Raw genomic sequence first — 13689 nt, 5'->3', positions numbered from 1 at the left:
TTTCTTCTTTTTTTCTTTTTTTCTTTTTTGTTAAAAAAAACTAGGATGATTATAGACCCAGTGCAAAAAAGGCTGCCATTTTAATATTCTTTTGTCTACATTCAAATTGGTCTCACTAGACAAAAGAATATTAAAATGTCAGCCATTTTTGCATTGGGTGTATACCGTTAAATTTATTGGTCAATTGTCAGCTTCTAAGAAATATTTTGGGTAACGTTTTAGTTTAATTAATTTATATCTGATCATCAGTCACGCTGCAAAAACGTTATAGAATATTTCTTCTAGTTTATCAACCAAATTCAGTCTGTGACTGCAGTGGAACCCCATGTGTTAATACAACCACTGTCCGGCAAAAAAAAATGGCCACATTCATGAACATATATGGGGTAGTCAGATTAACAGCAAAGTGACCGTATGAGCTTTTGTTAGTTTTGCTAGGGCGTGACAACTTGCGCGCTGAATTTTCCTCTTTTCTTTTTTTGGGAACTGAAAAGGTTCAGTCCATAACCTTAGAAAAATATTCACATTAACTTCTCTGAGCGAATTTTCCCTTGGTCGATTTCAAGATACAATATTATAATATCGTCTCAACAGCTGGTTGGCTATTTCTATTTCTTTATCGGTGTCTACTTCTCTTGCTTATCTGTAAGTACTCATTAACGTCATCGAAGCGATCCTGGTTTGAAATGAAGGCTGGACCGACGCGTTGATCAGCGCCAGGTATACTTCTGTTAGCTACGCATTTTCTTAAATTATACCACCACGGGTTTTTAAAAAATACAGGGTATTTCCGGATTTATTGGGCTAAAATAACTGTATAAAATTCTTACAAAAAAAGTGAATAAAAACATTGACCAATTTTGTTTTATGCTCCTTAAAAGGCAAAATTGTGCTCAATTATGCTAGCAGTTCCAGCGTAACTTTGAGAAAGATCGCCAATAGCTAGATTGTGCCAAAAAAGAGCCATCACAATCGGCAAAAACCTCAGGTTATATTTCGTTTTTGTTAATCAGTTAAATCGCGGAAAAAGGTGGTCGTGGGATGGTAACTAAACAGGGGTAGATTGAGAAATTTCCTTCAGTAGGGGTCTCTACCATAGAAACCAAGATTCGTAACCAAAGAAAAGTGCCTTCTGGTAACATTGCACTGTGTCTCACTTACGATAATGAGTTTAGTTTACAATGAGTAATCATACCACAACTGGTTTTTGGCACTGAGGGTTTGTTATGGCCTCAGTGTATCCTATACGTCCCTAAATTGGTCAATAGGTTGAATAATTGTAACGTTTCCTGCGGATGTAGAATTCACTTAATAAAGAAAGCTAAATGACAGCAGTTGATCTTGTAAGGCCACGCTAGAGGAAGCACTTGTGGGGAGAGTAGCGTTTACGTGGTAGGGGCGTTCATTAGATGGAGAGCGCCAAATATAATCGTTATGTTATTTTTGCAAGAACCGAATGAGGTCAGGGCGGAGGCTATCGAATGAGTGTAGTGATGATGTTGAAGACAGCTTTAGGGGGTGAAATGTACAAATGTACCATGAACAGGAGTATGTGTTTAAATGTCAGAGACAGCTGCATCAGCAGTGGATAGAGACGATTGATTGCTTGATTGATTGATTGATTGATTGATTGCTTGCTTGCTTGCTTGATTGATTGATTGATTGATTGATTGATTGATTGATTGATTGATTGATTGAATGAATGAATGAATGAATGAATGAATGAATGAATGAATGAATGAATGAATGAATGCTATCGTACAAAGAAGACTTAGAAATGTTTGTAAACAAACGAAGAGAACCAAACTTATTTCCACCCTTTAATTGCTTAAACCTCTGATTGTAGTACACATTGATGAGTTTATTATATTTTAAGTATTCGTGACCCTGGTTGTTAGAGAGATGATCCGGTTTCAGCGGTCAATGATTTGTTTTTGCGTCGCGGAACTATGGGTAGTTGCATTGCTTAAGGTCGTCGTCCCATACCAGGCCGGGAGGGCAATCTCGCGGGTACGCTATCCCGTGGCTGCATGTGATGTATCCATCCGGATTATTAGGATCTGCGTAATCACCATCTTCCTTTCCTTCACAAAAATCTGTGGTAAAAGAAAATCGTTTGGTCATTAATAGGCCCAATACTGTCCCCTATTTTATACTCAGTTTCGTGCAAAAGTACCTTCATGTATACCTAATTCAATTTGCTCTCGTATTAGTTTATTTTTCCAAGGTTACCTTGTTTAGAAAAAGCCGGTGTTCATTTGTAGTCGTGATGTCAAAACAACGCTTAGGAACCTTCATAAATGTATGTGTTGTGCTGTTGTCTTTGTGACAGAGACGAGTACTTTTAAAATAAAATCGCCCTCTGGCCATAGACCTATATCACTGTCATTAAAAAAAAATTGTTGTAGGCGGCAGTAACGAAAAACCATTGACGCTACTGGAAAGAGTGCCTTAAAATTAACAACAATAAAAAAGACCAAGTGTGACGATCTTTCTACCGGGCCTACAACAAACTTTTAACTGATTACCCTGATAAAGGAGAATTGCTGGCTACTCACACGGCAAGCGCGTCAATCCGATCCGAACGGCTCACCGGTAAACATTTATACACTTGGACAGAAAATGGGAATGGAAGCAAAGTAACATCGAGACCACCGAGCCTTTGCAAGTTGTGGTGGTATACAAACTCAAAGTCCGACTCCCAGTGCAGTAACACTACTTGGATACCGCATTCTGTTACTAAAACGGATGCTGCTCAAATACAGACTTGCAGGTTTATAACTGATACTAAGACTCCGCCTTTCTTCCTTACCCGAGGCTGTTGTTGGGGTTAGAACTGGGGTTGTTATCTCGCTTGACGTTGAGGGAGTTTCCGGGGCTGTGGTAGCTTCACCAGGAGTTGTTGGAGGTGCTGTGGGACTACTCCCATCGAGGATTGCATCTACATAATAGCTGTACATTTCGCCGTTAATGATATTGTTTTGGTCCCAAGCAGCATCCCATAACATAAAACCGCCGAAATCCTTCTCGGTCTCCAGATTCTGTGTAAAGGAAAAATTTCTATAGTCTTCATATTAAGGCATTCTAAACGCTCGTACATACCAAAACTAAAACCTAACCCGTTACAATAGTCGTCGTACGCTAGCATTAGATAGAAAATTCCAATATTTAGTAGGGTTTAGGAAAAGAATTCTGCGGAAAGGGGGAATAGTTGTTCAAGAAATGTAAACAATTTTGTGAAAGAAATGTGATGCTATGTTTTAGGCCTGGTGAATACTGCTAGATGTATTTTTTCACTCATTGATACAGGCATAATCGAAAAAAGAAAATCCGACTTAGTTCTCCCTACAGCAACCTATGACCTATGACCTTTCAATTCAGTACTAATTCGGATGCTTTACCAATGAGCTACAGAAGACTCGTGGAAGGTAGACCATTACGCAAGGTCTAGGTTAGAAACATCCTGGATTCTGCTAGGATTTGAATGTCGGTGATCTATCCGAAACATTTTTGTTGCCCATTGTTTGTTTCCTTATCCACTTATGACGCGAAAAGAGTTTAATTAAGGACGGTGCCTCCTAACCGATCTGACTTATGACTTTGCGGAAAGAGCAGGTTTTAGCAAGGGATTTTGAAATTAAAACAGGCTACGTATTTTCAGAGATAATGAGGCGACAAGAATACGAAAATACATAACAGTATACGGAATTTTTTTTTCTCTGAAAAGTACCTGTTTACCTCCAATTTTCTTTTTATAATTCAAAACCACTTACTAAGATCTTGTTTTCCAGCACAGTCACAAAACGTGCAGACATTGCCTGATTTCATACCGTGGGGGTCTGGGTACGAGTCTGTGTATTATGGGATATGGGACTCAACACCCACATAGCCAGAAAGAGCACACCGAACTTTACAACATCCTCAAGTTTGGTGTTAATCAAGCTAATATTAGGAAATATACATCCATTCAAAAACTCCAAATTTTACTAAGAAATGTATGGAACGCCGGACGTGACGGACGATTCCATACTTTTCTTAGTAAATTTTTTAAGTTTTTGAATAGCTGTATCACGCCTAATATTGGCTTAAATAACACCAAACTTGAGGATGTTGTAAAGTTCGGTGTGCTCTATCAGGCTATATGGGTGTTGAGTCCCATATCTCATAATACACAGACTTGTACCCAGACCCCCGCGGTATGAAATCAGGCAATGCCGTCCTAAAGAAATCAGAGCATTCTGGACTCCAGAGCTCTTCCCTTTTGCGCATGACTGATGACGTAGTGAAAGCCGAGCGGCTCTGGGGTCGAGAATGAAATCGGAGTTACTCGGACCATCCCGAGATGCGCTGAACCTATGCGCAGTAGCAAAAAGAGGCATCTTCCCTAAGGTAACATGATGTAAGCATATTATTTCCATACCTCATAAATGCCTTCGACTTCCTCGGGTGTGTTGTAGTACTTATCGTCTCCCGAACCCCCAGGAGCAGCCGGCATCCCCACGCATATCTTAGGGCCTTCCCCTGGAGTTTCTCTGGAAAATTCGAGCCATGTATCCATATTGAACTGATCCAGGTCTCCCGGGTAGCAGTAGTTATTGTAGAACTGCACAAAAAGATAATCGAACTCAGCCCCTTTCTCACCTAAAGCCGTACCAGCTCCGGGGCCCAGAGATGCATCGGGATAGGGGCACTGTGGGGCACCAGTAATTAAGTACTCCTTGGTGCCATCTGTTTCCAGTTGTCGAAGACTTTCAACCAACTGAGCGTAGCCACCTGACCTGTGGTCTTCAATGTCCAGATCAATTCCATCAAGAACCGCGCTTTGAATGAAGCAAAAATGATAGTTTAGAAGCACAATAAGTCACCTCGACCCGCCGCTACACAAGTTATTTCCCAACCATAAGTAAAGCTTGTCTATTTTACAAAAGGACTCGTGGAGTTGGCAACAACATGGTTTGGTTCTGATTTATGAGATTTGATTTGGCATATCCATCAAACCCAAATCTTATAACATCCTGGTTTTCTTTTATGACATTTTTCTGAGTTCACGTGAGTTGCTCTTATACTCTGTTAATGAAACGGTTAAAACAGGGAAAAAGAAGGAGAAACATCACTAAAAAATTAGGCGCTCTTTTAACCTTCCAAATGGTCTGATGTCCTGCTGTCCTTCTCCTTCAAGAAACAAATCCCAAAGGTTTTGTGCAAGGACCACAGCTTGATCATCGTCAAGAACATTATTTCCAGTTGCCCCTCCAAGCGAGATGAGAACTTTCTTTCCCGCCGCCTGGCAAGCGTTGATACCTTCCTCAATATTCGGACACCTGTAAAGGTTGGGGTATTCGGGCGAGACTGGGTCCCAGCAATGATTTGCGAAGTTGACCCCTGGCATCTGATCTGTGTTAAAAATTGAGTTACAGAGGAATGAAAAGGAACGTCATCTTTTTTTGTGAGGTCATCGTATTAAGCCAGTAATGGTCAATTAATCTTCAAGCATCTGTTAAGACATTTCGTCATGATTCGTTGAATATTGCATCATACTTATCAGATGTACAGTATTGGTAATCTTTAAAACTAAGGTACTCATTTGCTTTGAGTAAGTATGAGGTAGTAAAATATGCTTGCATAATTCCTTGTGGAAATCCTTTTAATAAAATGCATTCCAGTCTCGTCCTGTTCTTATAGGTATAATAACCATACGTGGAAGTCATACCTTTATTGTTTGGGTCAAAAAATGTCACCACAAATCCAATGACTACAATGTCATACTCCCTGTTTTGACAGACATCTACGAGATCGTCCTCGGGATTATCAGGATATTGGTTCCCTGAGCTGTTCTGACCCCAGTAAGCCACAAGACGACGCTTGGGAGCCGTACGACCCTTGCGACCCTTACGACCCTTGCGACGCTTGCCAACTGGTGGAGGAAAAATAAAATGGCGCTTGACTTTGGACAGTAGTGGCTTTTTCCCATACCTCTTCTCAGCCTATGCCATCTTAGATGACGGGGTAAGTTTCTAAAGAAACTGTGGTAATAATAATAATCATCTTTATTTGTGCTTTTTTTTTCAATTTACATGTTGATTCTTACAATCTTTTAGTGGTGTTATATAAATTAAATTAATTATTAGTTAGAATAATGTGCAAAGCAAGGAAGCTAAATGAACCATTTGGTTGTCTTGTTAGCTCCCTGGCTAATTTAGGTTCTAGATAGCAGGCAAAAAAGAAAGAAAAAAAATGAAAAAGCAAAAGGAAGGAAGAACTTATTAATTGTAAAAAGTTAACGTATGTTACGAGGTCAGCATAAAAGAAAAATTAGTTCATTTGTTGCTCTGACAGTAAATAACGTATAACTTGTTTCGGAAAAGCAGACACACTTTGTATGAGTTTTTTTAAAGGAGTTGGAAGGTCTTTCCAAATATCGGTTGCCATGAAGGAGATTAATTGTTTACCTACATTAGTTCGTACGTTCGGCTTATAAGGATTATGCTTAGCTGCATATTTTGTGTTGTAGCCATGTATGTTACTAGCATATTGAAATGTGGTGTGGCGTCAGTGGGAAGTGGAAACGAATGTCTTGTTTCATCAACACAGTTGATAAAGTAATTTGGCCTCCGTAAAGAGATTCGGGTCCCTGACGTTTGGACCGTTAGCTCTTCGTCAGAGTGAATCCGCTGGCGATTGAAGAGCGGATTCGCTCTGACGAAGGGCTAACTGTCGAAACATCAGCACTCGAATCACTTTGCAGTGTCCATATTTCCTTATCAACTGTGTTGATAAATAATGGTAATTGAACTGAGTGGCGTGCAATTTGGTCTGAAATCATACGCGTGATTTCAAAATTCGATTTGAAATCACAAGTATGGTTTCAGACCAAAATTGCACAACACGAAGTCCAATTACCACTTTATCACACCCATTTTGAAATCTCGCAGTTTTTTGTCAATTTTAATAGTTATTTATCCACTTCAGGAAACCCGGTTTCATTTTCATTTTGATGAGCAAGAAATAGTGCGATTCGTGAATAAATCGCACTGTTGAAAGCCAATTAGATCGCAAGGATCACCAGTGATTTCAAAATGGGTGTAATAAAACCAAAACATTCATTCTCCCATCTTTTCATCTCCCACGCTTTTTAAAACCTTAAGATGTTATTACCGCTTTTTTAGACCTTGGTTTAGTCAGTTGCGTTCTCTTTTTTACATTTGTTAAGACGAAAACAGATAAGGGAGACATTGTGTGAGAAGGAGGAATTCCAGTGAGCAATACTGAGTGGGGATGACGTGTCCTGTAAGGTGCACGTTGTTGTAGCGTTGGATGGGAAGCACTTGGGTTTTCTGGTAAACACACATGAAGAACCTTGTGCTTGGGTTAAAAATATGATTATTTTCTTATTCAGTTGTTTTTTCTGAACACTACTTAGAAATTCTAGGTGAAATTGTCTCGTATGCATTCAACTCGGAACACTCAAAACTTCTCAAGTTAATGTATTTAGTTTCAGATATGTATTGACCATTAAGATACTTTGAACTAAATTCAATATATGTATAACTATTTTCTCCTCAGTCCATGCAGACAAAATAAAACATGATGACGCCAGGGGCGGATCCAGGGGAGGTGAAATGGGTGAATTTTCACCCCCCTTTTTTTGAGCCCCCTTCCTTTTTTTTTTCCTTATCCGTCAAATATTGAAATAATATTTGATTTCTCTAATTGAGGTGGAGAATGTGCATTAGCGATGACTGGTTCTACCAATCAATTTATTTATTTTGAGCCTGTTGAAATGGGGTTGACAGACCTACACGACTCCCGCTGTGTGCCCATTGTGTTGATAAAAGCCTTTATAATTTTGCTTTAATAAGCATGTCTTTAAGCGATTTCCCTTTTCTATAATAGATAAAGGGAGGTTCCTTGTATATCTCTCTTAGTAGCGGCTGGTTTTGTATTAAATGCCATTCAGTGTCCATTAGAATATTTTTCAAACATGGCAGTGATGGTTGAAATTGTGTCACGAAGGGTAGAATTTTCTTGTGCACTTTCTGTTTTTGTGTAAGAGCGTTCTTCCTTTCTGCGAAGTTAACTTCGGAGAGGATTTTGTCCACCAGGTTACTAGGATAAGCTCTCGATACCAGGCGTGTTTTAAAGTTTTTAATGTTTTCGTCAAACACTACTTTAGAAGCGTTTGTCCTCAGAAGTGCCTGCTGGGTGGCAGCTGTTGTAGTTTGTGTACTGAAATGTTTTAGTAGGTTTGTAATGTGTGCGCACGTCGAGAATCGATTCTTTCTCGAATCTCTGTCCCTTATAGACTGTTGTATCCAAGAATGTTGTTTCTTATTGTGAGACTTCAGCGGTAAACTTTATGGTAGGGTGGTACGAATTTGCTTGCTCAATGAATTTTCTATTTCTTCTTTGTTTGCATCCCACAAGTAAAATACATCGTCAATGAATCTTCTCCACATTAGTGGTTTGTGAACGCTCTGCCTTAAGATCTCCTTTTCTATAGATGCCATAAAGATGTTGGCAAAAGCTACTGCCATTTTAGTGCCCATGGCAGTTCCGTGTGTTTGGAAGGAGTTCTCCTTCAGTATAAGGCTGAGCATTTCTCTGAGGAAATTTGTAGCTATAGGAGGGTTATTGGCATGAAAGTTCTCGTATGCGTTGCATACTATAGTGATTGTTTCAGTCCTCCTGTGGGATATTCGTGCAAAGGCTAGTGACATCCATTGAGACTAGAAAAGCGTTTCTAGGCACCCTAGTGCTTTCAATAAACCTTATGAAATGTGTCGTATCTTTTAGAAACGAGTCCTGTATTTGTGCTATTGGCTGAAGTAGTTTGTCTACGAATGATGATAGGCGTTCTGTTGGGCCATCACACCCAGATATGATAGGTCTTGACTTCCGACTAATGTCGGTTTGTGAATTTTTGTGAGGGTATAAAACACTGGGCTTCGAGGCGGATTTGGTGTTAGGTTAAACCATTTAACCGTCATTTCGTCTATGCACCCTGCTTGATGAAGGGCATTAATGAGGTGTTTAACTCTCTGGGATGTGTCTCTAACCATTGGTTCGTCTAGTGGCTGACAGTTATTTCTATCATCCAATTGTTTCTGTCCGTCATTGATTTTGTTTTCTCCGTTCATAACGACGGTTGTTCTGCCTTTATCTGCTTTTTTGAGAATAATTTCTTTGTTGTTAACGTTAATAAGCTCCTTGAGAGCTCTTCGCTGCACAGACCTCAAACACCTCAACCAGGCTTTGGCTCTATAAAAAATTACATTATTACAAAAATTCACCTCCCATTTCAAAATCCTGGATCCGCGCCTGGACGCTCAGAAAAATTATCAGTTACGGAATGTTAGTTTGCTTTATTACATTTGAACATTTTTTTTGTCAATCGATGCAAGGACGGAGTCTATATTATAGATTGATGAAGAGAATTCGCCGAATTAATTATCAAGATCCCAGGAACTACAAATCAGACTACAAATCATGATTGGCAGATCAGGGACAACAAATCAAAACCTGCTTCATACTCACCACTGTCTTGAATAAAAGAACTTATCAGCAAGAGTAAAATGACGTGCACAATTTTGATCTGCATCGCAACGGCCTGTAAGACGTGTGCAGCAAGGAATTAGTATGTTGTTGTAGCAAAGTTCGAGCACTGTAGCCAACCCCTTCATATAAATGTTAAGCAACGTGAAAGGTCGTTGACAAGTTATTTCATCAGCGCACCGCCCTATTTTTGACAGCTCAATATGGGAGCTACAATTTTAATTTATCCGCAAATATGTAGAATTGAACAAAAGGTGAATGGTTTTTACGGACTCAACTGAAGAAAAACTGTCTCAAGTAGCTACACAGTGAAAAACTCGGTACGAACGTTCCTCGTGAAAAAGAATCGGCTGTTAAGTGCTTAAATGTGTTTTTTCTACGTCACTTTGAAAATATCTGTCAGTATTGAATGAAATGACAAACCGGGTACACCAAATGGATTCACTGTACTAAATATTATGTAAATTACAATTTAGGCGAAGAACTAACAGAAACCAAACTTTGCAACAAAATGTGAATGCATAGCGGGTCATGTGTCCCTGCTAATCATGCATAAAAGTTTTAACTTTCTCCAGATTACAGCTGACATTTAAGAAGCTTTATTTTAAAAGGAATGATCCATTCTTCTTGGTAAGCCTTCTCTGACATTCATACAAGTGGAATTTAAAGAAAGAAAGAGATAAAAAAAGGTACGATCACTGCGGCCCTACATCCGCAAGCTAACAAACAGCAGTACTTAGGGACTTCCGACGAACGTATCAAATTTTTAACGATATATTAACGAAAAGCGATTTATGTTAGGATGGATGCGTTGAAGAAGAACTTAACCATCACTGCGAAAGTCCAAGATATTGGGAAAGCTCTGAGTATTTCACCCCACGTGAGGGGAATTTACGTTTGATCTTGTGATGACCGACACGTGCAATCTACCCAGAAGAATCCACTCCTTCAGTAACATTCAGTCTTCTCTTAAGCTTTAGCTCTAGTTCCTCATTTCCTTTGACTTCCTTTTCATATTGATTCGACCAGTCGTCGTCTGCCACAGACTGCCAGGGGTTCGTCGGAATAAGCCATTTCAAAGCTTGGTGAATGTATTACTTGCGACTTGCAATTATCTTTTGCTATGCCTCAATGTCGTAGTAAGGAATAGAATCTTAGTCAGAGGCCTCTGCCTCCGAATTTAAACCACTTGATGACATTTCTTACTAGTGATAACTAAACACAGAAGAACAGTCAAGTTTTTGCGTGAGCTTTTATGGCGACGACTGACGTCATCAATTGTTTAGGACCCAGATCTCTGACTGCGCATTAGTGAACGAGAACATCGGGAATTTCAAACGTTCATACACCCAATGCAAAAATGGCTGACATTTTAAAATTTATTTTTCTGTATTCAAATTAGCCTCACTAAGCTCGTCCAAGGTAAAATATTCTTTTGATATTTGAACTCAAGAACGGGGCTTGTGAGGCCAATTTGAATGTAAACAAAAGTATATTAAAATGTCCGCCATTTTTGCATTGGGTATATAACCACGTGAGGATTTCATGAATTTTCTTAATTCTCGTTTTAACCTTCTCCCAGTTGTTCAAATTTTCTCATAATGCATAGAAAAATTAAGGGCCAGTTTTGGGGCACTTTAATATCAAAAAAGTGTTTGGTTCTTTCATTCGTAAGTGTATCCCATGACTGACGCCGATATTTTAACTCTCAGTTCAGTATAATGATAAGGTTAAAGCATTAAAGTAGGCTTTAATGGATGATCGCCTACAGCAACTCCGGCTGTGTCTCTAAGATACTTGTAACATTTCACAAAACTGTTTTTCCATTTACATAGAATCTTGCTGGCGTCTCTGAGGATGGCTTATTTTTAAATCAACTTGGTTAGGTGACTTGTTTTGCGCAAAACAAAACGCTCAGTTTTTATAGACGCAAATTGTTTTTCTTTTCCATCGGCTCATAAAAAATAGATCCTTTGTAAATCATTTTAAGGAGAAAAGGCAGATGCATTATGATAATTAAACAGGAGTGAATTCAGCAACATCCCGAATTAAGGCCATCTCCAGGAAATGCTTCGTTTCCCATCTGGCTCGATTGACCATCCTAAGTAAGGAACATGGCAGGGTATGGAATTCTTTTCGACACCCAACGGTTCCTTTCGGTCGATATATATATTTTCGGAAGGCCTTAATCGCTTCAGAAATTCGGATTTCGTTTTTGGCAAAATGTCAGCGAAAAATATCGTCGCACTAGAAAACTAAATTCTTTCGTTTTCGGAGAGGCCAATGTCTCGTTAAAACTGGATAAAAAGGTCAGCTACGGACGACGAATATTCAGGACACCATGACCATATTTGGGCAGTGTCAGAATGCGTTGAATAATACAAAATGTTATTCATTGGTTCGACTGAACAAAAGGCTCAACAGCTGAATGATTTTCCAAAGGATATTTGGTCGCTGATACCTCCACTGTAAACCTAAACCCTACTACTGATGCTGACTTAGTGTTTCTCCCTTTGTTTGGTTTGTTCAAATTATTTGGACGTTTCGGCCAATTCGCTTTTTCACTTTTTCTAAATTTGGGAAGTGGCGTTCCGTTTGCTAAACTTAAGGCATCCTTACAGATAAAACTGTATTAGTTTACGCAGATACGCTTCGAATAAAAGGCCAGAAAATGGCCTGGAAACAAAAGAGACAACATGTTAAGTATTTTGCTTAAATATTCTCATCGGGAGTCCCATGCACATAGCTTCTTTGGAAATGCCGCGCCTTGGTCAGCTCGGCAGAAACTTGGCCAGGCAAGTTCAATCTTACATTGAGTGATTGCGCAGCATAGACAGTAGCGAAAGTGGAAGTAATAGAGAACGATTTGGTGATCTAAAGATTCAGAGTTCTTTTGTCTCTTCGCTGAAAAATGTATGTTTATAAAACATGGTTAAGCGACTCGGACGCAAAATTAAACCATTCGATCGAAGTCTTCAAACGGAATCAGGTAATAGCTCCTCGTTTTAAAAGGGCAGTCACGGAGAAGATATACTGAAGACTAGCTTTAAACTATTTATACACCAACTTGTTAATATTTCTTTGCACAACCTTGTCTCTCTTTTTTGGACAGACCGACCGTCCCACACTTGTTAGAGAGAGGGTGGTGGAATACAAAACATTTTACTGCGATGGCGTAAGATTATTGGTCTTATGAAGGTTAACTTTAGAGACCTTAACTTCTGTACCACTTATCTTTAGTCAGTACAGGCAACTGTTGAACACTATCAATAGATTGACCAATATGGCTAAATGTAATGAGACCTTTCATGGAGCTGTACTTCAAACTCGACAAAATAACAAAATTCAATCATGGCTTAAACGTGTCAATGGTAGAGCGGGCCGTGCGATCACCTCTCTCTTAGAAAGAGAGAGAGAGAGCGAGATGATGGAAAAGAAGACATTTATTGGGCATGGCCTCAAATTATTGTTCTTATCCAGGATAACTCAAGAAAACCTTTGGGTTTGTAAACACTTACCTTCAATCGGTGCTCAAAGCTCTTAAACACAATCCGTTACCTGCTAGTTCGAAGTGATACCTTGGTTGCTGATCAAATGAATAAAACCACCATAAAATTTACATGTGAAGGAGCAAAGTTATCAATCATTCAAGTAAAAATTAGTTTTGCAAATCATTTGTTTCGTGTCATTGCTTCTGGCAACTGACGGCTTTCTTGGAATCATCGTCGCACTTTGAAAATTTCTGCCACTTATATTGCAAGAGATGACAAGCCTGGAAATTCACAATACCAAATGGAATCGAAATTAGAATTTTAGGGGAGCTTTCCTAGAAACTCGGCAAAAGAATTCATTTCAATAAAATGTCAATGGAGAGAGGGCCGTGTGTGCCTGCTTATCATACACAAAATAGCTAATTTCAAAGATTTTACTTTCTTCAGTTTACAGCAGATGTCTATGAGAGTTTACCGTCTAAGTATTCTTGGAAGACGTTGTAATCCCATATAAAAAAGTGCAGGGGTTCTCTCATTCATAAATGTTTTCCAGATGACGCCCACATTTTAACCTTTCGCTAGACATTGCGTAGGCCACACTTTAATGGTTGTCGCCTACGCGGCACGTTTGGCTGTTTTTCTAAGA

At 39.2% G+C, this 13689-nt stretch overlaps 2 protein-coding genes across 4 annotated transcripts in view; one reads left to right on the top strand and one right to left on the bottom strand.

Moving 5' to 3' along the window:
• Positions 1-13204, bottom strand: part of LOC146458163 (uncharacterized) — a 25068-nt gene extending 11864 nt beyond the window's left edge. Inside the window, exons 1-7 of the mRNA XM_085091222.1 lie at positions 13071-13204; positions 9535-9607; positions 5711-5914; positions 5139-5394; positions 4421-4820; positions 2813-3041; positions 1949-2096 (exon numbers count right to left, since the gene is read on the bottom strand). Of these exons, the coding sequence (XP_084947348.1) occupies positions 1949-2096; positions 2813-3041; positions 4421-4820; positions 5139-5394; positions 5711-5914; positions 9535-9598 (1301 nt within the window). The 5' untranslated portion in view covers positions 9599-9607; positions 13071-13204. The remainder of the gene's footprint in view (positions 1-1948; positions 2097-2812; positions 3042-4420; positions 4821-5138; positions 5395-5710; positions 5915-9534; positions 9608-13070) is intronic.
• The window catches only part of LOC146458162 (neuromedin-K receptor-like), a 25945-nt gene continuing 18124 nt past the window's right edge, over positions 5869-13689 (top strand). Inside the window, exon 1 of one of the 3 annotated variants that reach the window (XM_085091154.1) lies at positions 5869-6006. The gene's annotated coding sequence lies outside the window, so the exon portion shown is untranslated. Of the gene's footprint in view, positions 6007-11772; positions 12728-13689 lie in introns of those variants that run through there. The other 2 variants (XM_085091153.1, XM_085091156.1) reach the window with 2 other exon arrangements.

Source organism: Pavona decussata, unplaced genomic scaffold (assembly GCF_977016875.1).
Source record: "Pavona decussata unplaced genomic scaffold, jaPavDecu1.1 SCAFFOLD_234, whole genome shotgun sequence".
In the NCBI taxonomy this organism is placed as follows: Eukaryota; Metazoa; Cnidaria; class Anthozoa; order Scleractinia; family Agariciidae; genus Pavona; species Pavona decussata.
Note: the sequence above shows the minus strand (reverse complement) of the source record. Positions and strands in the feature narration are given on the sequence as shown.